Source organism: Leucoraja erinacea, chromosome 31, assembly GCF_028641065.1.
Source record: "Leucoraja erinacea ecotype New England chromosome 31, Leri_hhj_1, whole genome shotgun sequence".
Classification (NCBI taxonomy): Eukaryota; Metazoa; Chordata; class Chondrichthyes; order Rajiformes; family Rajidae; genus Leucoraja; species Leucoraja erinaceus.
Window position 1 is genome coordinate 756,938 of NC_073407.1, and position 27,990 is coordinate 784,927.

The following is a 27,990-nucleotide window of genomic DNA, read 5'->3' on the forward strand; positions in this document are numbered from 1 at the left end:
CTGTCCCCATTCTGTCCTCGTTCCCTTACCTCAGTCGAAAGCCCCCCTCATCTCATAGGAATCTTGCCCCATCTCTGTGGGAGTGATGAACCTGGTGAGGTTGGGATCAACCCAATTCCAATCACGATCCAGATGTGAGCACCATCAGGGTGGCGGGACGGGTCTCATGATGGTGTGGGCGTTCCCCCAGACCCATGGCATCTCCAGCTCCTGCCCTGGTGAGCTGCCATTAGCTGGGGCTGAACATCATCTGCCCAGCTGTTCAACTGTGGCACTATCCACCATGAGATTCCCAACGTTACCTTCCGCACGCTCACCTGCATCAATTACTAGATAAATCTGCAGCACACCTGTCTTTGCACACCTGTCCATTCCACATATACCTGTCTGTGCACACCTGTCTACTCCACACACACACACGTCTCTGTACACACCTGTCCATTCCACATATACACACCTGTTCATGGGGAGAATGTTCAAACTCCATACAGACAGTAGACAGGATCAAACCCCAGTGTCTTGCGTGTTAGGCAGCAACTCTACCGCTGCACCACCGAGCAGCTCTAACAATGGTGAAAGGTTCAGGGAGGCCACCTCTCATTGTAGCAAACTGCAGTGGCTGCAAACCCCTCAATCTCTCCCTCACCCTTCTGTCCCTCTGGAGAATGCTCGCTGCTCCCTCTGCCTGGGATTCAGAAAGAAAATACTGATGCTGCTGAAAATGAAAGATAACAGCAGAACCAGCAGCAAACTCTTGGCAGATGAGGCAGCAGCTGTGGGCAGGGAACCAGCTAACGTTCTAGATCCTCAGTCAGGGAGAGGTTCCTCAAACGGAAAGAGACTTAAGCAGTTTGAGTTTAGTTTATTGTCAAGTGTAACGAGGTACAGTGAAAAGCTTTTGGTGAGTGCTACCCAGTCAGTACATGATTACAATCGTGAAATCCACACAGTCTCCAATAGGGTGACCACAGCTCTGTGAGTGAATGGAACCAGGTAGTGAGAACATGGACAGAAGATGCAGGGGTTGTGGAATGCAGAGCAGGAAGCTGTGTACAACAAACCATGGGACAAACGGGACTAGTGTAGATGGGGCATCTTGGTCGGCATGGGCAAGTTGGGCTGAAGGGCCTGTTTCATGCGGCGTGACCCTGACTGTAAACAAGACTGAGCATGTGTTCCGTTCCTAAAGGTAACAAACAAAACAAACATGGAGCAAGATCATAGGGTGACAACATATACAGACACGATACCTGCAGTTGGAGAATTCAGTTTGTAGACCAGAAGGCAGACGATAGGAGCTGACCCTCACGTTTTCTCCCCCTCACACACTCACTCCTCCCACCCCGGCAACTCCTCCTGCCCTCCCAACTAGCCACGTCCTGCCTTGCTGAGTTTGGCTGTGAGAATGTGAGGGGGGAGGGGGGGAGGGGGGGGGGGGGGGGGGGGGGGGGGGGGGGGGGGGGGGGGGGGGGGGGGGGGGGGTGGACACAGGGGGAGGGGGGGCAGACTCCCGCCCGCCTGTATCAGGCCAAGAATGGTGTCAGTACCAATGGCGTCTTCCCATCTCGCCTTCTTACCTCTGCCACAGATCCTCAGCCTGTGAATCCACACACGTTATTGCAGCTGTAAACTGACAGCAGAGGAAGCGGAACCTCTGCACGCTGCTTGCTGTGTGTGTGTTGGAGAACACGTGAAGCGTGTGAGTCACTTCCCTTGCTTGTGATTTCGTTCCCGGGATCCCGTCTCAGCTCGCCAGCCTGTAGCTCTGTGCAACTTTGCCGTGTGGCTCAAAGGAGAGCCGCTGTTTTGTGTGTCTGTCCGTGGCGAGGCAGAGTACTCCTGCTCCTCCCTGTAGCGCAGCCCGTCTGCTGTGTGGGATGGCAGCGCTGGCGTGGATCCAAGGGGCTGCCCCGGCCCGTCTCTCGCCTATAGCCCCGTAGACCGGGCAGCATCACCCGTCCCAGACGCTGCCCCTGTACCGGCGAGAGCGGGAGAGTTGCTGCCTGACAGCGCCAGAGACCCAGTCTCGATCCTGACTACCGGTGCTGTCTGTACGGAGTTTGTACGTCCCCCCTGTGACCGTGTGAGTTTTCTCCGGGTGCTCCGGTTTATTCCCACACTCCAAAGACGTACAGGTTTGTAGGTTAATTGACTTCGGTAAAGTTGTAAATTGTCCCTAGTGTGTAGGATAGTGCTAATGTAAGGGGACCGCTGGTCGGTACAGACTCGGTGGGCCGAAGGTCCTGTTTCCGCGCTGTCTCTCTAAACCAAACTAAAAGTTGGGGCTGGGTTGGTGAGGGAAAGCTCCAACAGTGCGAGGCCCACCCGTGTAAACCATTCCCGGGGACAGGACTGGACCTCACAGTGAAACTTCGGCTGGAGTATCAAGCCCTCTCTCTCTCTCTCTCTCTCTCCCTGATATTACAACAAGTTTCCTGTTTCTGGAGCCTGTTCCCTCCAGTGTTATATGGGCTCGTGTCAGGTTACAGCGAATCAGATCACCGGCGGGACAGAGACGAAATCTCAGCTCCTCGCCCTAAATCACTGCCTTTCTGTTCTCAACATCGACAAACTAACTCCACGCGGACGCTGTAACCGGAGTTTAAAATCTGGGTGAAAGAAGGACGCGACTGGCTGCTGCCGCGGCCCGTCCAGCGCTTGGTTACTGCTTTGTGTTCTGTGGTTACTAAGCTCCCTCCCTCCCCGCCGCCGCCGCCGCCGCCGCTGGGCAGAAGCTGGGGACGATCCGAACACACCCGGTAGCTGCAGAAATGGTGAGTTCCTCCTTTGCCCGTCCGAATCTTCATCTGTTTCACAACAAATCTGTGCCGGTTACTAAACTCCCCGCCAGTGCTGTAACTAACTTCAGTCCTGTTCGCGCCAGCTTGTTCACCCTGCAACAAAGCAGATGTGTCCCGCGCTCTCGCCCTCCGCACACAAACACTCTTCCTTGTTTTATCCCCCCGCTTCTTCCACCCCCCTGCCTCCCCACCCAAGGTGACTGACCCCCTAGGGGGAAGGGGGGGGGGGGGCGGTTACAGGAAGCTCCCCCCCCACTCCCGCCCCCTGCATCAGTGCCCGGGACCACTGGAGCTCGCTCATCTGCCGATCTCAACCTCACGCCCGCTCCCCCAGTCCTGTCTCACCCTCACCCTCACCCTGGCTCCCCGCTCTCTGCTCCCTACTCCACCCTCATTCCCCACTCCCAGCTCCCTGCACCCTGCCTATTTACCTACCCTCACTTCCAGCCCCCCATACCATATTATTCACCGCCCACCCCCCACCAACCCGTGGCTTCAACAGCTCTGTGGAACTCAGAGACTTTGCAAACCATTCCCACCCCTTTGAGTTTGAGTTTGGGTGTGAGGAAGGGACTGCAGATGCTGCTTTTTGGGAGTCTGAAAACTCTAACGTTCACGTTCAGGACAACTTCCTCCCAATTGGTGTCTGACCTTCCACATCTGTGGCCTGGAGACTTAATCTGCTCTCAACCCGTCACCTTCCTCATGTTCATTAGTTCTGGGAGTAGAATTAGGCCATTCAGCCCACACCGCCATTAAATCACGACTGATCACCCTCCTTCTCAACCCAGTTCCCCTGCCTTCTCTCCATAACCCCTGACACCTGGACTAATCAAGAATATCTCAATCTCCACTTTAAAAATATCCATTGCCTTGGCACTGAATTCCACAGATTCACCACCCTCTGACTAAAGAAATTCCACTTCACATCCTTCCTAAAAGTACGTCCTTTTATTCTGAAGCTACAACCTCTGGTCCTAGACACTACCACTAATGGAAACACCCTCTCCACATCCACTCTATCCAGGCCTTTCACTATTCGGTACGTTCCAATGAGGTCCCCCTCAATCTTCTAAACTCCAGCTGTGCTGTGGTTCCTGACACTGGCCTGTGCCTGCTTTGGACCATGAACAAGGGGAGAAAGCTCTGAGTTGTTGGGGGTCTGAGAGTTTGTGGGGATTGCCCAGCTACCTGCCTGTGTCCATGAGTGGCCTAGGTCAGGCCAGTGTGCAGTTACAGTGCTCCGGGTCTGAGGGCATGGCCCGTTACCAGGGCAGCCAGTATGTAGTTACAGAAGGCATGGCCCCTGGTACCAGGGCAGGCTAGCAGGGGTTTGTCACAGGCGTTGGTGGAGCTATACTTGATGGTGTGAGCTGGAACATTGTTCATTGGAGGACACAGATATGATATGATCAGATATGACCAAATATGATAAGAGAAGGTACACAAAAATGCTGGAGAAACTCAGCGGGTGCAGCAGCATCTATGGAGCGAAGGAAATGGGCAACGTTTCAGGCCGAAACCCTTCTTCAGACATGATAAGAGAACTCGAGGTAAAGGAACCGCTTGGAGGTTGTGATCATAATATAATTAGTTTTAATCTGCAATTTGAGAAGGAGAATGTTAAATCGGAAGTGGCAGTGATGCAGTTGAACAAAGGGGACGATGAAGGCATGAGAGAGGAGCTGGCCAAGGTAGACTGGAAAGGGATCCTAGCAGGAATGATGGTGGAACAGCAATGGCAGGAATTTATCGGCATAATCCGGAAGACGCAGGATCATTTCATTCCAAAAAGGAAGAAAGATTCTAAGGGGAGTAGGAGGCAACTGTGGCTGACAAGAGAAGTTAGGGATAGAATTAAACTAAAAGAAAAGATGTATAACACAGCAAAGAGTAGCCGGAAGCCAGAGGATTGGGATTCAATTGTAAGGGGAATAGATAGGCATTTCTGCAGCTGCAAACGAGACTCCAGGATGGTATGTTGCCTCCCTGGTGCAAAGGTCAGGGATGTCACTGAATGGCTGCAGAACATTCTGGAGGGGGAGGGTGAACAGCCAGTTGTCGTGTGCACAATGGCACCAATAATTTAGGTATAAAAACGGGATGAGGTCCTACAAGGTGAATTTAGGGAGCTAGGAGAGAAACTTAAAAGTAGGACCTCAAAGGTAATAATCTCTGGATTACTACCAGTGCCACGTGCTAGTCAGAGTAGAAAACGGAGGATATTGTAGATGAATACGTGGCTTAAAAATGGTGCAAGGGGGAGGGATTCAAATTTCTAGGGCATTGGAACCAGTTCTGGGGGAGGTGGGACCAGTACAAACAGGACGGTCTGCACCTGGGCTGGAATGGAACCAATGTCCTTGGGGGAGTGTTTGCTAGTGCTGTCGGGGAGGATGTAAACTAATGTGGCAGGGAGATGGGTACAAGAGCAGAGAGACCGAGAGTTGTAAAATGAGGGTAGAAACAATAGTTGCAAGGTGAAAAGTAAAAGTGGCAGGCAGACAAATCCGGGGCAAAAATCAAAAAGGGCCACTTTTCAACATAATTGTATAAGAGGTAAGAGTGTTGTAAAAACAAGCCTGAAGGCTTTGTGTCTCAATGCAAGGAACATTTGTAATAAGGTGGATGAGTTGAATGTGCAGATAGTTATTAATGAATATGATATAGTTGGGATCACGGAGACATGGCTCCAGGGTGACCAAGGCTGGGAGCTGAACATCCAGGGATATTCAATTTTCAGGAGGGATAGACAGAAAGGAAAAGGAGGTGGGGTAGCGTTGCTGGTTAGAGAGGAGATTAACGCAATAGAAAGGAAGGACATTAGCTTGGAGGATGTGAAATCGATATGCGTAGAGCTGCGAAACACTAAGGGGCAGAAAACGTTAGTGGGAGTTGTGTACAGGCCACCTAACAGTAGTAGTGGAGTTGGGGATGGCATCAAACAGGAAATTAGAAATGCGTGCAACAAAGGTAAAACAGTTATAATGGGTGACTTCAATCTACATATAGATTGGGTGAATCAAATTGGCAGGGTGCTGAGGAAGAGGATTTCTTGGAATGTATGCGGGATAGTTTTCTAAACCAACATGTAGAGGAACCAACGAGAGAGCAGGCTATTCTAGACTGGGTATTGAGTAATGAGGAAGGGTTAGTTAGCAGTCTTGTTGTGTGTGGCCCCTTGGGCAAGAGTGACCATAATATGGTTGAGTTCTTCATTAGGATGGAGAGTGACATTGTTAGTTCGGAAACAAGGGTCCTGAACTTAAAGAAAGGTAACTTTGAGGGTATGAGACGTGAATTGGCCAAGATAGACTGGCAATTGATTCTTAAAGGGTTGACGGTGGATATGCAATGGAAGGCATTTAAAGACTGCATGGATGAACTATAACAATAGTTCATCCCAGTTTGGCAAAAGAATAAATCAAGGAAGGTAGTGCATCCGTGGATAACAAGGGAAATCAGGGAAAGTATCAAAACAAAAGATACAAAGCATACAAATTAGCCAGAAAAAGCAGCCTACCAGGGGACTGGGAGAAAATCAAAGTCCAGCAGAGGAGGACAAAGGGCTTAATTAGGAAAGGGAAAATAGATTATGAAAGAAAACTGGCAGGGAACGTAAAAACTGACTGCAAAGGTTTTTATAGATATGTGAAGAGAAAAAGATTAGTTAAAACAAATGTAAGTCCCTTGCAGTCAGAAACAGGCGAATTGATAATGGGGAACAAGGAAATGGCAGACCAATTGAATAACCAATTTAACTACTTTGGTTCTGTCTTCACTAAGGAAGACATAATTAAACTTCCGGAAATAGCAGGGGACCGGGGGTCAAATGAGATGGAGGAACTGAGTGTAACCAGGTTAGCCGGGAAGTGGTGTTAGGTAAATTGAATGGATTAATTGCCGGTAAATCCCCAGGGCCAGATAGGCTGCATCATAGAGTACTTAAGGAAGTAGCCCCTGAAATAGTGGATGCATTTGTGATAATTTTTCAAAACTCTTTAGATTCTGGAGTAGTTCCTGAGGATTGGAGGGTAGCTAATGTAACCCCACTTTTTAAAAAGGGAGGGAGAGAGAAAACGGGGAATTACAGACCAGTTAGTCTAACATCGGTAGTGGGGAAAATGCTAGAGTCACTTATTAAAGATGGGATAGCAGCACATTTGGAAAGTGGTGAATTCATTGGACAAAGTCAGCATGGATTTATGAAAGGTAAATCATGTCTGACGAATCTTATAGAATTTTTCGAGGATGTAACTAGTAGAGTGGATAAGGGAGAACCAGTGGATGTGTTATATCTGGACTTTCAGGTCCCACATAAGAGATTAGTATGCAAACGTAGAGCACACGGTATTGGGGGTTCAGTATTGATGTGGATGGAAAACTGGCTGGCAGACAGGAAGCAAAAGAGTAGGAGTAAATGGGTCCTTTTCAGAATAGCAGGCAGTGACTAGTGGGGTACCGCAAGGCTCAGTGCTGGGACCCCAACTATTTGCAATACATATTAATGATCTGGATGAGGGAATTGAATGCAACATCTCCAAGTTTGCGGATGACACAAAGCTGGGGGGCAGTGTTAGCTGTGATGCGGATGCTAGGAGGCTGCAAGGTGACTTGGATAGGCTGGGTGAGTGGGCAAATGCATGGCAGATGCAGTATAATGTGGATAAATGTGAGGTTATCCACTTTGGTGGCAAAAACAGGAAAGTAGACTATTATCTGAATGGTGGCCGATAATTAAAAGGGGAGATGCAACGAGACCTGGGTGTCATGGTACACCAGTCATTGAAAGTAGGCATGCAGGTGCAGCAGGTAGTGAAGAAAGCGAATGGTATGTTAGCATTCATAGCAAAAGGATTTGAGTATAAGAGCAGGGAGGTTCTACTGCAGTTGTACAGGGTCTTGGTGAGACTACACCCGGAGTATTGCGTGCAGTTTTGGTCTCCTAATCTGAGGAAAGACATAGAAGGTTCACCAGACTGATTCCTGGGATGGCAGGACTTTCATATGAAGAAAGACTGGATAGACCCGGCTTGTACTCACTAGAATTTAGAAGATTGAGGGGGGATCTTATAGAAACTTACAAAATTCTTAAGGGATTGGACAGGCTACATGCAGGAAGATTATTCCCGATGTTGGGGAAGTCCGGAACAAGGGGTCACAGTTTAAGGATAAGGGGGAAGTCTTTTAGGACCGAGATGAGAAAATCATTTTTTACACAGAGAGTGGTGAATCTGTGGAATTCTCTGCCACAGAAGGGTAGTTGAGGCCAGATCATTGGCTATATTTAAGAGGGAGTTAGATGTGGCCCTTGTGGCTAAAGGGATGAGGGGGTATGGAGAGAAGGCAGGTACAGGATACTGAGTTGGATGATCAGCCATGATCATATTGAATGGCGGTGCAGGCTCGAAGGGTCGAATGGCCTACTCCTGCACCTATTTTCTATGTTTCTATGAAACTTTCATAGGACAACAGAAGGAAACAAAACGGGCAATACGGGCTGAACAGATAAAGTACGAAGGGAAGCTGGCCAGGCATATAAAGAAGGACAGTAAAAGCTTCTTTAGATATATTAAGAGGAAAAAGAGTAGCAAAGTCAAATCTGGGTCCCTTAAAGACAGACACGGGTGAAATTATTATGGACAACAAGGAAATGGCAGAAGAGTTGAATAGGTAATTCGGATCTGTCTTCACTAAGGAAGACACAAATAATCTCCCAGATGTACTGGAGGACAGAGGATCTAAGGGGGTCGAGGAACTGAAAGAAATTTACATTAGGCGGGAAATAGTATTGGGTAGACTAATGGGACTGAAGGATAATAAATTCCCTGGGCCTGATGGTCTGCATCCCAGGGTCTTCAGGGAGGTGGCTCTAGAAATAGTGGATGCATTGGTGATCATTTTCCAATGTTCAATAGATTCAGGATTAGTTCCTGTGGATTGGAGGATAGCTAATGTTATCCCACTTAGCCTGGCTTCGGTGGTGGGAAAGATGCTGGAGTCAATTATTAAAGAGGTAATAATGCGGCATTTGGATAGCAGTAAAATGATTGGTCCAAGTCAACATGGATTTATGAAAGGGAAATCATGCTTGACTAATCTGGAATTTTTTGAGGATGTGACAAGTAAAATGGATGAAGGGGTGCCAGTAGATGTAGTGTATCTAGACTTTCAGAAAGCCTTTGATAAGGTCCCGCACGGGAGACTGGTGACTAAAATTAGAGCACATGGTATTGGGGGTAGGGTGTTGACATGGATAGAAAATTAGTTGTCAGACCGGAAGCAAAGAGTAGAGGAGTGAACGGGTCCTTTTCAGAATGGCAGGCAGTGGCGAGTAGAGTGCCGCATGGCTCGGTGTTGGGGCCACAACTGTTTACCATATATATTGATGATTTGGAAGAGGGAATTAGGAGCAACACTAGCAAGTTTGCAGATGACACAAAGCTGGGTGGCAGTGTGAACTGTGAAGAGGATGTTAGGAGGTTGCAGGGTGACCTGGACAGGTTGAGTGAGTGGGCAGATGCATGGCAGATGCAGTATAATATAGATAAATGTGAGGTTATCCATTTTGCCGGCAAAAACAAGGGGGCAGATTATTATCTCAATGGGGTTAGGTTAGGTAAGAGGGACGTGCAGCGAGACCTGGGCATCCTTGTACACCGGTCACTGAAGGTTGCCGTGCAGGTACAGCTGGCAGTGAAGAAAGCTAATGGAACGTTGGCCTTCATAACAAGAGGATTTCAGTATAGGTGTAAAGAGATTCTTCTGCAGTTGTATAAGGCTCTGGTGAGACCACATCTAGAGTATCGTGTACAGTTTTGGTCTCCTAATTTGAGGAAGGACATCCTTGGATTGAGGCAGTGCAGCGTAGGTTCACGAGATTGATCCCTGGGATGGCGGGACTGTCATATGAGGAAAGATTGAAAAAACTAGGCTTGTATTCATTGGGGTTCAGAAGCTAGATGCAGGAAAAATGTTCCCAATGTTGTTCGAGTCCAGAACCAGGGGCCACAGTCCTAGAATAAAGGGGAGGACATTTAAGACTGAGGTGAGAAAAAACCTTTTCACAACCGGTGTCACAATGGGAGTTGTGAATTTATGGAATTCCCTGCCACAGAGGGCAGTGGAGGCCAAGTCACTGGATGGATTTAAGAGAGAGTTAGATAGAGCTCTAGGGGCTAGTGTAGTCAAGGGATATGGGGAGAAGGCAGGCACGGGTTATTGATAGGGGACGATCAGCCTTGATCACAATGAATGGCGGTGCTGGCTCGAAGGGCCGAATGGCCTCTTCCTGCACCTGCTTTCTATGTTTCCATGACACACGGGTAGGCAGTCCTGTGTGGGTGAGGTCACTGAGGACCGGGACTGTTCACCCCAACCCCAGCTGCTGCCCACACTGTGTGTGTGACACTAGTCACTGGCCACCCTGGCCATGCCATCAACTGGTTCAGTGCTACCCCTGTGTGGCACAACAAAGCCTGGCACCCTGACCTGTGACCCACAACCCCTGACCCTGTGGCCCAGGAGACATGACCCATGACCCTCAATCCAGGACCTGTGACCACGCCCTTTGATCCAGGACCCATGATCCGTGACATTGGAACTGCGACCCATGACCTGCAAGGCACGACCCACCACCCATGATTGAAGTGACCCATACCCCTGGGACCCAGCAGAGTCATGTGTTACTGGGGGAGATTGTCACCTGTAATCACTCTTGTCCCTTGTCCGTGGGCAGTGATACGTTGCCATAGTGCTGGCATCGCCACCGTGGCACCTCCTGCCCTGTCGATCCCGTGTGTGTGACACGCCAGTCTCCCCACGTCCCGTGTATGTGACACGCCAGTCTCCCCACGTCCCGTGTCTGAGCTCCCACTTAACGTCCCGTACAATGAAAACCCTTTGAACAGCGAACCGATGTCACAATGGGAGCCGTCAGTGAGGTCACACAGGGCCGGTGATGGGGGGGGGGTGCAGCACAGCACAGTGCATCACCAAGGCTGACCTCAGAGCCGGCTGGACTGTCTGATCCACACCCACCACCATCCAGCATCCACACTGATGAGCATTGAATGCAGGTACGGGCTCTGGGGCTGGGGGGGGGGGGGGGTGGGTCTGTACACTAACCCCAGGCACAAACATTGCCACATCCCACCCCCATCACCCTGTACCCCTGTACCAGTCACACAAATGTTCATAAATGATAGGAGCAGAATTAGGCCATTCGACCCATCAACTCTACTCTGCCCTTCAATCATGGCTGATCTATTTTTCCCTCTTCACCCCATTTTCCTGCCTTTTCCCCATAACCCCTGCATGTACCAGTCACCTATGGCCCGTACCAGTGACTGGTGATCCGTGTATCAGTGACCCATAGATGAAACATCTGAAAAACCAAAGGTAGACCAAAAAGCTGGAGTAACTCAGCGGGGACAGGCAGCATCTCTGGAGTGACGTTTCAGGTCAAGACCCTTCTTCAAACTGCAATAGGTGACGTTTTGGGTCAGACCCTTCTTCAGACTGAAAAACCAAACTGCATTTTAACACTGCTGTTGAAATGTAGTTGCCCCCGCGTGCGGTTCCCGGAGGTTTTTGTCAGTCTCCCTACCTGCTTCCACTACCTGCAACCTCCGGCAACCACCTGCAACCTCCAGGAACAGCACGGAAACCTTGGGTTGGGCGCAAAGTCTCCAGAGGTTTCCGTTCAGGTTTCCTAAGTGGGACAGGGGCATAACTGTCTGCATTGTAGGTTTCCAGTACCTGCATTAGTCTGCATTGCAGGTTTCCAACACATGCAGCTGTCTGCATTGCAGCAGCAGAGGCCATGCCTCGCCCTCCATCTGACTGACCCGGGTCTCTATCCTGCTGTAGGAGTAACTTATGTGTGTGAAATAAACATCAAATGCTGGAAAACTCAACAGGTCAGACAGCACCTGTGAAGGGAGGAAACAGTTAATGTTTCAGGGGAACGATCCTGAGAGGCCGTGTAAATTTAGTTTAGTTTAGGGGTACAGCGCAGAAACAGGCTAGCCAGCGATCCCACCATACTAGCACTATCCTACTCACACTAGGGACAATTTTACATTTATACCAAGCCATTTAACCTACAAACCTGTATGTCTTTGGAATACAAAGTTACCACAAATTCTTTATAGCAAATATTAAATAACTATATTACAATCCTGGTCCAGGATGTTTTCAACCCCCCGTGGTGCCCAGCGGTCCCGGGACCCGTCCATGGTGCCCGTGGTAAACCGCGTGGTCATTATCGAGGGACACCTGGCCACAGGCATAACCCTGGGAAGGGGCAAGCAGTTGGCTCGGGCCTGGCGCCGTGACTCACGGATGGTCAGCGTGGCAGGCCCAGGACATCCACTGCTCTCCCCTCTTCCCCACGCACAGGGGGTCCAAAGCTGAGGATGGTGGGTGAGAGGTGCAGCTAGAAAGTGAGGAGTAGCCCCTTCAAATACTAAAACAAGAGCTGCAGCCTCATACACTCCATGTGTACATGAGACACAGCCTCTTCCAGTGATTTTACTTGTGAGCATTTCTCTCCCATTCGCAGCTGGGTTTGGTCCTGCTGATGGTAGTGTGTGCGTGTGGCTGGGACAGTGCATGTGTGTGTGTGTGGCTGGGACTCTGTGTGTGCGTGTTTGTGGCTGGGACTGTATGTGTGTGCGTGTGTGTGTGTGTGTGGCAGGGACAGTGTGTGTGTGGCTGGGACTGTGTGTGTGTGTGTGTGTGGTGTGGTGGGACTGTGTGTGTGTGTGTGTGTGTGTGTGTGTGTGTGTGTGTGTGTGTGTGTGTGTGTGTGTCTGGGACCATGTGTGTGTGTGTGACCATTTCTCTGCAGGGTAGCTATAAGCAGCTTTCACTTTGCCCTTTGGACTGAGAGTCTTGTCTCCCTTCTACAGGTGGGTTTGTTAACTCGGTGACGAAGCAGTGGGTGAGGCGGAGAGGAGAGGAGAGGAGAGGAGAGGAGAGGCGGCCTGATGTGAGCGTGGGTGGATGGAGGGCAGCGAGGACCTTGTGGGCAGCCGCCGCCCCCCCGGAACCGCCTCTGTGTAGCCGCAGGGGACGGGACGGGACGGGCGGGATGGCGGTGGCCGAGACACAGGTGGCGGACGCAGAGCTGATGCCCCAGAGCCACGGGGAAGAGCTGCAGCAAGAGGACATCTTCAGTCAGATGGACGAGAATGGCATCATAGGGATGCAGGAGGCCAGTGATTACTACCTGCAGTGTCAGCCGAGGCTGGAGGAAGGGTTGGAGAGGCTGGATGAGGACGGGGAGATGGTGGACTTGCACGGTGACAGCGGCCAGCGTGGGTTCCCGCACGACTCTGTGGATGAGGACAGCTTCAACATCAGCCAGTTCCAGGACTCAGACCCTGTGCCCTGCTCTCTATCCACACTAGAGGACGTCAGCCACAGCCATCTGTTGTGTAAGTAGCCCAGTCACTGCACGGACCCACACTGATCCCCACTGCAGCTGTCCCTGCACCTAAGCTCATTACCTCCATGGGTCATCTGATCATGTACGCACTCTGTCCAGCCAGCCAAACGTGCAGGCCATGGGCTTTAGGTTAATGCACTGAATTAGCTGAATAGGTTTGACCCAGAGCAGGTTGCACTGCATCTGTGTAACTCCCCTTGTGCATATGGATGTGATATGCAGGGGTTCTTGGTCTTGGTCTAGTTTAGAGTTACATCAAGGAACTTTGGCTCACCGGGACCACACTGGCCAATGGTCCCCGCACACTAACACACACTGGGGACAATTTACACTTATACCAAGCCAATTAACCAACAAACCTGTACGTCTTTGCAATGTGGGAGGAAACTGAAGATCTCAGAGAAAACCCACGCAGGTCACAGGGAGAACGTACATACTCCCTACATCCAGCGCTCGTAGTCAGGATTGAACCCGGGTCTCTGGAGCTGTAAGGCAGCAACTCTACTGCTGCGCCACCATGCCACCCCAAGTCTTTGAAAGTTGTCACATTGATCCAGGAGAACGCAACGCACCCACGCCCTGTACACCACCCACACCCTGTACACCACCCACACCCTGTACACCACCCACACCCTGTACATCACCCACGCCCTGTACACCACCCACACCCTGTACACCCACCCACACCCTGTACATCACCCACACCCTGTACACCACCCACACCCTGTACACCCACCCCTGTACACCCCACACACCCTGTACACCACCCCCACACCCTGTACACCACCCCACCCCTGTACCCCACACCCCACACCCTGTACACCACCCACACCCTGTACATCACCCACACCCTGTACATCACCCACGCCCTGTACACCACCCTCACCCTGTACATCACCCACGCCCTGTACACCACCCTCACCCTGTACCACCCACACCCTGTACATCACCCACGCCCTGTACATCACCCACACCCTGTACATCACCCACACCCTGTACACCACCCACACCCTGTACACCACCCACACCCTGTACATCACCCACACCCTGTACACCACCCACACCCTGTACACCACCCACACCCTGTACACCACCACCCCTGTACACCCCTGTACACCACCCCACACCCTGTACATCACCACCCAGGCAACGGAAGCAACCCAGCACTCCCCCAAACAACTCGTCCACTGAGGCCCACGCTGGGTGGCTCACTGTGGGGGGGGGGGAGTCACTGTGGGGGGGGGGGGGGGGGGGGGGGGAGTCACTGTGGGGGGGGGGGGGTCACTGTGGGGGGGGGTTCACTGTGGGTGTTCACTGTGTGTGGGGGGTGGGGGGTCACTGTGGGGGGGGGGGGGGGGGGCACACTCACGCCACAATTAATTCCTGTCCACTTCAAACTATAATCTCTCACATTATTGTGAGACTCATTAAGAAGTTGTTTGTCTCATTCAGGCAGCGTCACAGTAATCCCATTCCCCACGTACATTCCTGTAAGCTGTTTAAGAACATTAGAACACAGAAGGTGCAGCAGCACAGAAAGAGGCCGTTCAGCCCAGCTAGTCTGGACCAGACGATGCCAATCTGAGCTCATGCCCTCTGCGTGCACCTGGTCGCTGCCCCTCCGTTGCCTGTATGTTCATCTGTCTAAATGCAGCTCTCTCATAACCTCACTGTAAAAATGAGGAACTGCAGCTGCTGGTTTACACAAAAGGAGACAAACTGCTGGAGTAACTCAGCGGGTCAGGCAGCAGCTCTGGAGGAGCAGATGATGTTTCAGGTCAAGACCCTTCTTTAGACCGAGCCTTGCTCTGACCTGCTGAGTTACTCCAGCACTTTGTGTTCGCTCATCAGCTCTCCCTGTAGCAGGAGCCTCCCTAACCAGGCAGCACCTGGCACACGCCTGCTGCACCCTCGCCAAAGCCTCCACCTCCTCACATGTGGTGTGACTAGAAGTGCACGCAATGCTTCAAATGCGGCCTATTTACCCTTCACACACCATCCACACGCCATCTACATGCCTCGCACACACCCTCTGCATACGTGCCCCCACTGCACACCACCTCCACACACCATCTACACGCTTCCCCACGTAAAAAAACACGGGGGGTGCAGTGATGCTGGAGATGCCTCGGCACGTCTGCAATACAAAAGACGGGGAATTTTAACTAGTGGGTGTGTGGTCGGGGTAACCTGATTAAAAGAGGGGGGAAGGGAAAGACCCATCACTACTGATGGAACTCTGGGGAGGTGACAGCTCTGGCCCGCTGGTGGCCGGTGGAGAGGCGAGGGTTGACGGAGTCGCTGGCGGAGACCCATGGGGGGCTGGAGGAGAGATACGGTCGGCAGCATCACTGGCTTTCTGATGCAGTGGCCCCGCCCCGAGGAGGTGGTGAGAGTCGGCAGGTGTGGGTGCGTGAGTGGGTGTGTGGTTGAATGGGTGAGTGTGTGCGAGTGTGTGTGGGCATGTGTGAGTGTGTGTGAGTGGGCGGGTGAGTGGGTGAGTGTGTGTGTGTGAAGGCCCAGGGTTGCGGGATAGTCAGGGTGAGTTGGTGCCGAGTCGGAACCTCTGTAAAAATACATGATCACCGTCTTTTTCATTACTTGCTTGATAATTATATTACATGATAATTAGTGAGTGAAACCGTGCTATTATACTAGTTATGCACTGGGATGTGGTGATGGGCTATAATCTTGTTTGACCCTCTTGGGAGATTAGCTTGCCCCCCCCCCCCCCCCCCCCCCCCCCCCCCCCCCCCCCCCCCCCCCCCCATATCAAAACCTGATAATGACGTGTCTGTTTGACAGCTCTGTCGCCTAAAAACGTAGCACTCCAACACTGCAAATACACGCCTACGCGCCCCCGCACACTCCAACCATGCCATCTTCATGCCCCCTCCACACACCATCTACACGCTCCCCCACCCTCTCCACACGCCATCTACACAAATGGCACATTTCTAATGGCTACATGTTCTATTTTATGTCATGTAATACAGTAGACACTCCCTGACTTACGCAATAGGTGTTGCATGTAAACTCTCTTATATAAGCAATGCTGTACTCAGTCCCTAGTGCAATCAAGGCAGTGTGTAATCTCCACATCACTGTACGATCACTCAGGTTAACATCAGAAACAAACCGGCAATGGCAGTGCTGCTTACCCAGAAGGCCGTGCATCACAGAAAGTGCCCCATCATCACGAGCTGGTAATTCCGACTCGTGAAAATCTGAGACTTGCATCAGAGTTCTGTTTAGTGTAGAGATCTGTTTAGTGTACAAGCAGGTCTTCCGGCCCACCGAGTCCGTGCAGACCAGCGATCCCAGCACGATGGTGCAGCGGTGACCCGGGTTCGATCCTGAATACGGGTGCTGGTCTGTACAAAGTTTGTACGTTCTCCCCTTGACTTTGTGGGTTTTCTCCGGGTGCTCCGGTTTCCTCTCACACTTGAAAGACGTGCAGGTTTGTAGGCTAATTAGCTATGGTAAAGATGTAAATTGTCCCTAGTGTGTGTCGGGTAGTGTTAGTGTATGGGGTTCGCTGGTGGGCCGTACGGCCTGTTTTTGTGCTGTATCTGTAAACTCTAAACACTAAACAATCTTCTTCTTCCCATGCTTCAGGCGATGCTGACTTGCTCGAGGGAGATGGGATTCTCAGCGACCATGATTCCCAATCCATGTGGAATGAGGATGAGGATGAGGAGATGGGCGAGTGTGATGAGGGGACGGAGCAGATTAACGGTGGATACAGGCAGAGGGCAGGAGGTGCGGAGGTCCACCATGAGGCGGGTTACCAGGAGCAGGCAGAGGAGCCGGGGTCGGGCACATTTGGAGACTCGTGGCACGTTTACGTCAAGGCGGCGAGGATCCGCGACCACGGTGATGACCTCTCCGTACCAAGGGTCAGGGACAACGCTGACAAACCCGCCGACCAATCTCCCACGAGTACTAGCTACTCAAAGACTCAGGGTAAAGGTCCCGGCCTCTCAGCTCACGATTGTTATACCGAAGACACTGAGACCCTGTTTTCTCCGAGGGTGGAGTGTTCCGGTGAGGCGACGGAACGGTCCCATGACAGCACAGGACGAGCGGGTGGGATGAGAGCGGAAGGTGAGGAGAACCCCACCTCCTTCCACCTGAACCAGGCGCTGCTTTGCCGACTCTCGGCCCAGGACTCGGCAGGCGAGGCCGACATTGAGGCTGAAACTATTCCGGGCTCTCCCTGCTCCGAAAGTGCAGGAGAATCAATGGGAGAAGTCACAGGGGTGGCCTGTCCACCGGGACGTCCAGATACAGGGAGCAGTATCACACGGCAGAATGGTAGAGTCCGAGCAGCCCAGAGCAGCAGAGCAACATCTAACATCCACGCCAGGCCAAGCCAAGGGTCCTGCAGCCTCAGTAAACCACTGATACCCACAGCTCGAGCCAACTCGAGCAGCCAACACAAGGCTTACAATCTCCAAAGACGAGCGACCAACCAAAGAGAGTCGACAAAGCCGCTGTCGCGAAAGATAACGTCGGAAACGGCCATTTACGGCCGTGGGCAGCTGAACTACCCGCTGCCGGATTTCTCCAAAGTGGAGCCACGTGTCAGATTCCCCAACGAGGAGCTGGGGCAGCGGAGGCCCAGGGGCCCGCCCCCGGCCCCCAGAAGGAGTGGCCCAGTCCACCACCACTCTCCCGCAGAGCTGGTCCGCCAGGTACTGCAGAGCAGTAGTGACTGTCCCCCGATCACCCCCACCCCTCCTGGGGCCATCGCCAACCAACTCCAGTGCCCACAACAGGCCTCCGAGATGGTCTACCAGCTACAGGTAGGAAACAACGGCCACCGGACCTCCATCTGACTACTCCCGCTGTTCACAACCTCGGGGAGACTCAACGAGATGGTCAGGGTCACGAGATTCAAACTTCCCCTTCCCTGGAGAAAGTAGAAACCACTTCCATTTCTGTATTGGAGAATCGAGGGCAGCTGAGGAAGAGCGGGCAGGCAGCATCTGTGGTGGATGGACAGACTCAACAGCTGGATCTGAGGGAAATGGACAGTGCCAGTCGTGATCTCCATTGCTATCACTATCTTTGGGTTGATCAGAGGGGGTGGCCCCGGTGGGAAAGGGAGCTGGGAGGACCAGGCCCAGTGTGGTGGGAGGACCAGGCCCAGTGTGGTGGGAGGACCAGGCCCAGTGTGGTTGGAGGACCAGGCCCAGTGTGGTGGGAGGACCAGGCCCAGTGTGGTGGGAGGACCAGGCCCAGTGGAGGACCAGGCCCAGTGTGGTGGGAGGACCAGGCCCAGTGTGGTGAGAGGACCAGGCCCAGTGTGGGGGGAGGACCAGGCCCAGTGTGGTGGGAGGGACCAGGCCCAGTGTGGTGGGAGGACCAGGCCCAGTGTGGTGGGAGGACCAGGCCCAGTGTGGTGGGAGGACCAGGCCCAGTGTGGTGGGAGGACCAGGCCCAGTGTGGTGGGAGGACCAGGCCCAGTGTGGTTGGAGGATAGGGTTGCCAGACTGTCCCGTTTTAGCCAGGACATTCCGTATATATTAGGCTAAATTGGTTTGTCCCATACGGGACTGCCCATGTCCCATGTTTGACTGCTACTACTCTGTAATCACCAGAGGGCAACTCTTACAGACAGATCCTTGATCTGATACAACAGCGTGAGTGCGTGTTGCATGTGCTGTTGTCGCCATGCACGAGTGATTCACCTGTCATCCAATCCAATTATGCTCCCTTTATGCGCATTAGTTGTACGCTATATTTTGCCCTTCTCTATAAACCCCCCCCTCCCTCAATATCCCCTCCCCCTCAATGTCCCCTCCCCTCCCGACCCCCTCTCCCCGTCTCTGTAACCCCTCCCCCTCGCGTCTCCGTTTCCCTCTCCTCAAAATCCTCCATCCTCCACTTTCCTCTCTTCCCCCCCACCTCGCCCCTCACGGCCCCGTCCCATCTCCCGTCCCCTCTCCTCCACTCTCCCTCCCCTCCCATCCCATCTCCCACTCCCCCCTCCACTCCACCATCCCCTCCCCCTCCCCATCTCTCTCCCCCCCCGTCCCCTCTCCCCCACTCCCCCACCCCTCACATTCCCTCCCTTCCCATCAAATCAGTCGTGGGATACAGAGTCACATATATCGTGGAAAGAGGCCCTTCGGCCCAACGTGCCCACACTGACCAACATGCCCCGTCTACACCCACCTTTTTGTCCCTTATTTGGGAGTGAGAAAGTTGGCAACCGTATGGGAGACCCAGTCTGTGGGAGGACCAGGCCCGGTGTGGTGGGAGGACCAGGCGTGGTGTGTTGTGGGAGGACCAGGCCCAGTGTGGGGAGGACCAGGCCCAGTGTGGGGAAGGACCAGGCCCAATGTGGTGGGAGGACCAGGCCCAGTGTGGTGGGAGGACCAGGCCCAGTGTGGTGGGAGGACCAGGCCCGGTGCAGTGGGAGGACTAGGCCCCGTGTGATGGGAGGACCATTGCCTGTGCTTGTTCCCCACAACCCGTCCGCCCTGAGCTGTCAGCCCCGGTCTCACCAATGTTCCTTTCCCCAGGAGGATTACCGCCGTCTGCTGACCAAGTACGCAGAGGCTGAGAACACCATTGACCGTCTGCGGATCGGGGCCAAGGTAGGAGATGAGGGAGAGGTGGGGAGTATCGGCATGGTGCAACAGAGGCCGGGACTCATCCACTATGCACCAGCTGCCGGCATTAGTGCGTCTCCTTCAGTCAGAAACGGCCTCTGATCTTATTGTAGCCAGTTAAGGGGAACATTCCCCTTGTAAACTGTTAGCTTCTGTCACAGAGCCATACAGCACAGAAACAGGCCCTTCATCCCAACCAAGATGCCCTATCAATACTAGTCCTATATGCTCACGTTTGGCCCATATCCCTCTCAACGTTCCTATGTACTTATCTATCCTAACTACATTGGGACATTGGTTTTATCTTTTTGCGCTACTATTTTTTATTGTTTTTATGTGTATGTGCGTATGTATCTATATGCCAAGTGTCTTTTAAATGTGTTACAGTACCCGCCCCGACCACCTCCTCTGGCAGCTTGTTTTATACACCCACCACCCTCTGTATATAAATGCCTATTAGCTTTATCCTGTCACTTTAAACCTATGTCCTCTGGTTCTTGATTCCACTACTCTGGGTAAACAGGTGCATGTAAACCCATCTATCCCCCTCATGATCTTATACACCACTATAAGATCACCGCTCAGCCTCCTGCGCTCCAAGGAAGGGGTCCCAACCTTCACCCAGAGATGTTACCTGACTCACTGAGTTACTCCAGCACTTTGTGTCTATCTCTAAGGACCCATCCAACATATCACAGACAGAGAAGGTGGTCCTGGGCTCAGACACGGTGTTACTCCTGAACAGCCCTGCTTGTACGAACACCGTTTATTGAGTGTGACCATCAGGAGCAGAATTCAGCCATTCGGCCCATCAAGTCTACTCCATCATTTGATTACGGTGGTTTACTCCCACACTCCAAAAATGTTCAGTTGAGTAGGTTAATTGGCTTGGTAAACATGGTAAATTCCCCCTTGTGTGTGTAGGCTAGTGTTAGTGTGCAGGGAGCGCTGGTCGACATGGACTCGGTGAGCCGAAGGACCTGTTTCCTGTTTACTATAGTTGATCTCTAATCTAACACTAAATTTCAGGTTGGTGATCTGTCATCAGAACCGGCCGTTGTTGGTAATGAGCAGGCAGGACGGGTCGATTGTAATGTTGTGTTGCTGTTACAGTCTGTCTGCTGAGCCCGCGGTTTCTTGTGCAGGTGAACCTGTTCACTGACCCTCCTCAAGCAGCCTCCAGTTCCCAGGGAACATCGCTGCACCGGGCATCAAAGGTCATGACGTTTGCCATCTCCCACCCGCAGCGAGCCGAGCTCGCACCCTCGCTGGACCACCACACCCTGACAGGTAAGAACCACATCTTGTTCATCCTTCTGAGCAAGTATGGGCCAAGCTGAATCACCAGACTCCGTGGGGAATGGAGGGGACTTCTCCCACATCCCTGTGCATCGATGAGCAGTGTCCATTCCCTGCTTAGTTTAGTTTAGAGATACAGTGCGGAAACACGCCCTTCGGCCCTCTGAGTCTATGCCGACCAGCGATTCCCACACAAAAAAAACGATCTTACACTCACTAGGGACAATTTACAATTTTACCAAGCAAATTTACCATGCATTTTGGGGCGTCGAATAAAGGCAAGCCTCTGGGTAGTGTTGTAGAGCAGAGAGATCTAGGAGTATAGGTACATGGTTCCTTGAGTCGCAGATGGGTAAGGTGGTCAAAAAGGCTTTTGGCACTTTGGCCTTCATCAGTCAGAGTATTGAGTACAGAAGTTGGGAGGTCATGTTGCAGTTGTATAAGACGTTGGTGAGACCGCATTTACTTCTGGGCACCCTGTTATTCATTCATCATTGTTGAAAACATTAGCGACGCAGTGGTGCTGGATGCACCACACATCTCTGTCCTCCAGTTCCTGCGGACTTCCGCCACTGGAAGTATAGGATTTTGGTGTGTGTGTGCTTTACCATCATTCCTTTCAATGCCATGGACGACTGTGTTCGCAACTTCTACTGAAGTGTGGATGGCCGTTGGCTCGCTAGAAGCTCATCCGCCCTTTGACAGGTCTTGTTTTTGGTCCTGCTGGGGGTCCACAGACCCCTCCTCCCCTTGCAAACTGTTTAGTCGCCAACTATCCGACCATGGAGCAGTTAGCGCGGGATTACATGGTACCCGTGTCCGGGGGAACTGCCCCCGACCTGACCTAAAATAAGAAAGACATTGTCAAGCTCGAAAGCATTCAGAAAAGATCTATGAGGATGTTGTCAGGACTAGAGGGTGTGAGCAATAGGGAGAGGTTGTGTAGGCTGGGTCTCCATTCCATGGAGCGCAGGAGGATGAGGGTTTTTTTTATAGAGGTGTACAAAATCATGAGAAGGATAGATTGGGTAAATGCACAATCTTTTGCCCTGAGTAGAGGAATCGAGGACCAGAGGACATAGGTTAAAGATGAAGGTGAAAAGATTTAATAGGAATCCGAGGGGTAACTTTTTCACACAAAGGGTGGTGAGTGCATGAAACAAGCTGCCAGAGGAGGTAGTTGAGGCTGGGACTATCCCATCATTTAAGAAACAATTCGACAGCTACATGGATGGAACAGGTTTGGATGGATATGGATCAAGCGCAGGCAAGTGGGACTGGTGTTGCTGGCCGGTGTGGGTGTTGGGCCGAAGGGCCTGTTTCCACACTGGATCATTCTATGACTCTATGGCTTTAAATTAACCTAAAGACCTGTACGTCCTTGGAGTGTGGGAGGACATCGGAGCATGCAGAGAAAACCTTCGCAGGTCACAGGGAGAACATACAAATTCTGCACAGACAGCACCCATAGTCAGGATCGAACTCAGATCTCTCGCGCTGTAAGGCTGCAACTCTACCGCTGTGCCACCATGCTGCCCTGTGTTCAATCTCATTGCTCACAGTGTCATGGTGGTGTTGGGCCCGTGTCTGTGTGCATCCTCAGCTCAGGGCCATTGTCTCAGAACCAAGGTCGACCATGAAGTAAACTAGTGACAACTTTGATAGTCAAATCATTACTAACATCTCTACCTGTGCACCACTTTCAGAGAACGATGTACCTACACTCCTGGATCCATGTGCTCCACAGAGCCCTGCCATTCACTGTGTACGTCCTGCCCTGGTTTGACTTCCCAAAGTGCAACGCCCCACACTTTTCTCCATTATACTCCATCAGCTATTCCCCAGCCCATGCCCAACTGATCCTGCTGATCACTATCGTCACTACGATGCCATCCTCTTTAGTGTCATCCTGCCTTGTATGTTCTCATCCAAATCATCGATATAAACCACAAACAGTAACGGCGGGCCCAGCACTGAACCCTGACACATACCGCTGGTCACAGGCCTCCAGTCTGTGCTCACAACCTTCCACCGCCACCCTCTGCTTCCTTCCATGAAGCCAATTCTCTATCCAGTCAGCTAACTTCCCCTGGATCCAGAGCAGCCAACTGTGGGGAATCTTGTCAAATGCCTTGACAACGCCTATGGCCTTGCTCTTGTCTATTTATGGTTGCCGCTTCAAAAAACACAATCAAATTTGTAATACGTGACCGCCCATGTACAAAACCATGTTGGCCATCCTCAATAAGCCCAGTCACTCCAAATGCATACATATCTTATCCCTCTGAATCCCGTCCTGTAAGTTCTCTACAACATGGAAGAGTACAGCACAGGAAGAGGCCATTCAGTCCATTGATGCCAATCTGCCTGCACATAGACTGTATTGCTCTATCCCACCTGGTCATATGACTGCCTTGATGCCTCTTGTCTGCCCCCACACATAGCATGTTCCAGCCACCCACCTCTCTCTGTGTAACAAACACTCGACTCACAAACTTCCTTTAAACTTCCCCCCTTTGACTTTAATGCTATACTCTCCGGTATTCGAGTGTTTACCCTACCTATGCCTGTCATCATTTAATCCCCTCAGTCTTCCCACTCCAGAGAAAACAATCCAAGTTTGTCCAACCTCCCATTACTGTCCTTGTAGATCTGAAGAAGGGTCTCGTCCCGAAACATCATCTGCCCTTTTTCTCCAGAGAGGCTGCCTGACTCGCTGAGTTACTCCAGCACTTTGTGTCTAACTTTGGTATAAACCAGCATCTGCAGTTTAGTTTAGTTTAGGCATACAGCGCGTAAACAGGCCCTTTGGCCCAACAAGTCCGTGCCAACTAGCTAACGCTACCCGTCACTGACTAGGGACGATTTTATATTTATACCAAGCCAATTAGCCTACAATCCTGGACGTCTTTGGAGTGTGGGAGGAAACCAGAGCTTCCCGGAGAAAACCCACGCAGGTCACGGGGAGAACAGTATTAGTGTGCAAAGGTCACAAGGAGAACGGTTCTCTGGTGCTGGAAAGCCATGTGCCTCCCATTGGAGAGGCATAGATAGGGTATACAGTGTCCACACTGTCTCTATCAACACTTGTGAGCGGCATGGTGTTGCAGCGGTAGAGCTGCTGCCTTACAGCACCAGACACCTGGGTTTGATCCTGACCACGGGTGCTGTCTGTACGGAGTTAGTACGTTCTCCCAGTGTGTTTTCTCCGAAATCTTCGGTTTCCTCCCACACTCCAAAGACGTACAGGTTTGTAGGTTAATTGGCTTGATATAAATGTAAATTGTCCCTAGTGTGTGTAGGATAGTATTAATGTGAGGGATGACTGGTCAGTGTGGACTCGGTGGGCCGAAGGGCCTGTTTCAGCGCTGTGTCTCTAAACTAAACTTGGTGTTGGATGCTAACTCTTAGAACTCTTAGTCTTAGAATAAAGGTGAGGTCATTTATGACTGAAATGAGAAAAAACTTTTTCACCCAGAGAGTTGTGAATTTATGGAAGGCAGTGGAGGCCGATTCACTGGATGAATTTAAAAGAGAGTTAGATAGAGCTCTAGAGGCTAGTGGAATCAAGGGATATGGGGAGAAGGCAGGCACGGGTTATTGATTTGGGACGATCAGCCATGATCACAATGAATGGCGGTGCTGGCCCAAAGGGCCGAATGGCCTCCACCTGCACCTGTTTTCTATGTTTCTATGACCCACATTTGACTTTGCTATTCTTTTTCCCTTAACATATCTAAATAAGCTTTTACTGTCCTTTATATTCCTGGCCAGCTTCCCCTCGTACATCACCTTTTCAGCCCGTATTGCCCGTTTTGTTTCCTTCTGTTGTCCTATGAAAGTTTCCCAATCCTCTGGCTTCCGGCTACTCTTTGCTGTGTTATACATATTTTCTTTTAGTTTTATTCTATCCCTAACTTCTCTTGTCAGCCACGGTTGCCACCTACTCCCCTTAGAATCTTTCTTCCTTTTTGGAATGAAATGATCCTGCAACCTCCGGATTATGCCCAGTTGGACAAATTCGTATCGTTTTTCCTGAAGGTTGAGGGAAGCCCTGATGGAAATGAATAAATGATGAGAGGCATAGATAGGGTAGACAGTCGGAACCTTTGCCCAGAGTGGAAAGGTCAAATACTAGAGGGCGTAGCTTTACGATAAGAGAGGCAAAGTTTAAAATAGATGTGTGGGTGCCAGGAACACACTGCAGGGTGTTATGGTGGATGCAGATACACTAGTGGTGGTCTAGAGACTTTGGGATATGAACAAGGGTGTACAGGGAATGGAGGGATATGGATCATGCACAGGCAGAAGAGAGTTTACCTTGACATCGTGCTCGGCACGGACATTATGGGCCGAAGGGTCCCATGTGGTGTTGTTCCACTCTTTGTAGTTGGAGTTGGAACTGGTGACTCTAAGGTGGGGGCGGTTCCACGCGGTGGAGCTGAGTTAATTGTGTGTGGCTTCTCTCTGCAGGCAGTTCCTCGGTGCCAGAAGGCCGGGACCCTATGGAGTTTCCGGGGCCTTCGGGGGTCAGCCGGGCCCCTGGGCCGAGTGAGTCCATTGTGGAGCCCACAGCGGGCGAGTGTCTGACCTGGGCCCTCGCACAACAGGCCCAGGCTGCGCAGGAACAGGTGAGGATGCGGCCTACTCTTCCTGCTGCCCCCTGGTCCTCCAAACATCGAGGTCTGGTCCTCCGGGTGGCCCCTTAGTCCCCCAGGGACTGCTCCTACTCACTGGGACAATTTGCACAGGGTCAATTAATCTGCAAACCCACAGGTCTTTGTGGTGTGGGAAGAAACTGGAGAACTCGGAGGGAATGTGCAAACTCCACACAGACAGCACCCGAGGTCATGCTGCACCACAGTGCCACCCCTAAACTGTGCTATCCTTTCTGACATGCTGACTTCCTCCAGCACTTTGAGTTTTGCTCAAGGTTCCAGCATCTGCAGTTCCTTGTGTCTCCATGTTACTGCTGGAGGACCTCAGCTGGTCAGGCAGCATCTGTGAAGGCTCAAGCACCATCTTCAGACCGCCCTTTCTCAGCCTGCCACGGCGGGAAGTGAATGAATAAACTGAGAGAATGGTCCTAGACTGGGATCTTGAGACCATTTCTGGGAGGTGGAGCCGGCAGTTAGGGAGTTAGGCAGAGACAGAGTTAAAGGGCAATGTTGCATGGCCCAGTTACAGTGGCAGCCAGCAGGATACATCAATGTGGCGGAAGGGACTGCAAATGCTGGTTTACACTGAAGATAGACACAAAATGTTGCAATAACAGCATCTCTGGAGAAAAGGAATAGGTGATGTTTCAGGTCGAGACCCTTCTTCAGTGAGAGTCATGGGGGGAGGGAACCGAGAGATCTGAAACAGTACAGAAAACAAATGAATGAAAAGTTTGCAAATGGACAGATCAAAGCCAGCAACGATGATCACGGAAAACTGGAGCCCACAATGGTCCATTGTTGGCTGTGGGGTAGGTGATACAAACAGGGGTAGGTGGGGAGTGATACAAACAGTGAAACTCAGCAGGACAACAGTGAAACTAGTAGGATGACTAGGGTGGGGGAGGGACAGAGAGAGATGGGAAGCAAGAGGGGAAGCAATTCTCTAACTACAGCATTCTGTAGTTAGAGAATTCAATATCATACTGCTGGGGTGTAAGCAAAATATGAGATGTTTTTTCCTGCAATTGGTGCTTGGTTTCCTTATCCCAATCACAGTTTGAAAAATAGTGATCAATATCTTTATGTTTACCCATTTCGATTATTCCAATCACATGTTGATTTTTCTCCTGAACAGATGGATATATTTGAAGAGTTGCTGAAGGCTGGGAAGATGGCACCATTGGGTCAGCAGAAGGTAATGTAGCAGCTGGTGGGATGGGCAGCAAGGACTGGTGGGGAAGGGGCAGTATGGGACTGCCAATGGTTTGCATGTTCAGGAGGGCAGCGATTCTGTGTTGAGGTGGGTCGATGAGTGCAGATTGAAGGTGGGGGGAGACAGTACCTGAGGAAAGGATTCGTAGACTTCAGTGGGACTGGGGAGCGAGGGAGGGGGGGGGGGGGGGGGGGGGGGCAATGCGGAGAAGAAGGAGGAGGTGGGTCTAAGGGTAACCCTGAGCTCAGGGCTAACATGAAAGGGCAGCGGGAGGTTGGGACTGGGGCTAAGCAGGTTTAGTTAGTTTAGAGATACAGCGTGGAAACAGGCCCTGCTGCCCAGCGATCCCCACATATTAATACATATACACACACTAGGGACAATTTACAATTGTGCTAAGCCAATTATCCTACAAACATGTACATCTTTGGATTGTTGGAGGAGACCAGAGATCACGGGGAAAACCCATACAGAGACAGCACCCGTAGTCAGGACTGAACTCTGGTCTCTAGCGCTGTGAGGCAGCAACTTTACTGCTGCACCACTGTGTCTCACCAAGGGGCTGAGGATAGTGTCCCAGAGTTGGGGGTAAAGGAGGGAAGCAGCAGGGGCTGCAGAAGTCAAGTCAAGTTTATTCGTCACATACACATACGAGATGTGCAGTGAAATGAAAGTGGCGATGCTCGCGGACTTTGTGCAAAAAGACAAACAAACAAACAACCAAACAAAGTATAAACACAATCATAAACACACACATATTATTTTACATATTAAATATTGGAAGGAAAAAACGTTCAGTAAAGTTAGTCCCTGGTGAGATGGGAGTTTACAGTCCGAATGGCCTCTGGGTAGAAACTCCTTCTCAACCTCTCCGTTCTCACAGCATGGCAACGGAGGCGTTTGCCTGACCATAGCAGCTGGAACAGTCCGTTGCTGGGGT

The 27,990-nt window shown here is 51.5% G+C and overlaps 1 protein-coding gene across 1 annotated transcript in view; it reads left to right on the plus strand.

Moving 5' to 3' along the window:
* Nucleotides 1–1,877: 1,877 nt before the first annotated feature.
* Nucleotides 1,878–27,990, plus strand: part of akna (AT-hook transcription factor) — a 110,944-nt gene continuing 84,831 nt past the window's right edge. Inside the window, exons 1-8 of the mRNA XM_055659723.1 lie at nucleotides 1,878–1,936; nucleotides 2,692–2,774; nucleotides 12,716–13,243; nucleotides 16,873–18,062; nucleotides 19,788–19,862; nucleotides 21,023–21,167; nucleotides 25,650–25,807; nucleotides 26,973–27,032. Of these exons, the coding sequence (XP_055515698.1) occupies nucleotides 1,878–1,936; nucleotides 2,692–2,774; nucleotides 12,716–13,243; nucleotides 16,873–18,062; nucleotides 19,788–19,862; nucleotides 21,023–21,167; nucleotides 25,650–25,807; nucleotides 26,973–27,032 (2,298 nt within the window). The remainder of the gene's footprint in view (nucleotides 1,937–2,691; nucleotides 2,775–12,715; nucleotides 13,244–16,872; nucleotides 18,063–19,787; nucleotides 19,863–21,022; nucleotides 21,168–25,649; nucleotides 25,808–26,972; nucleotides 27,033–27,990) is intronic.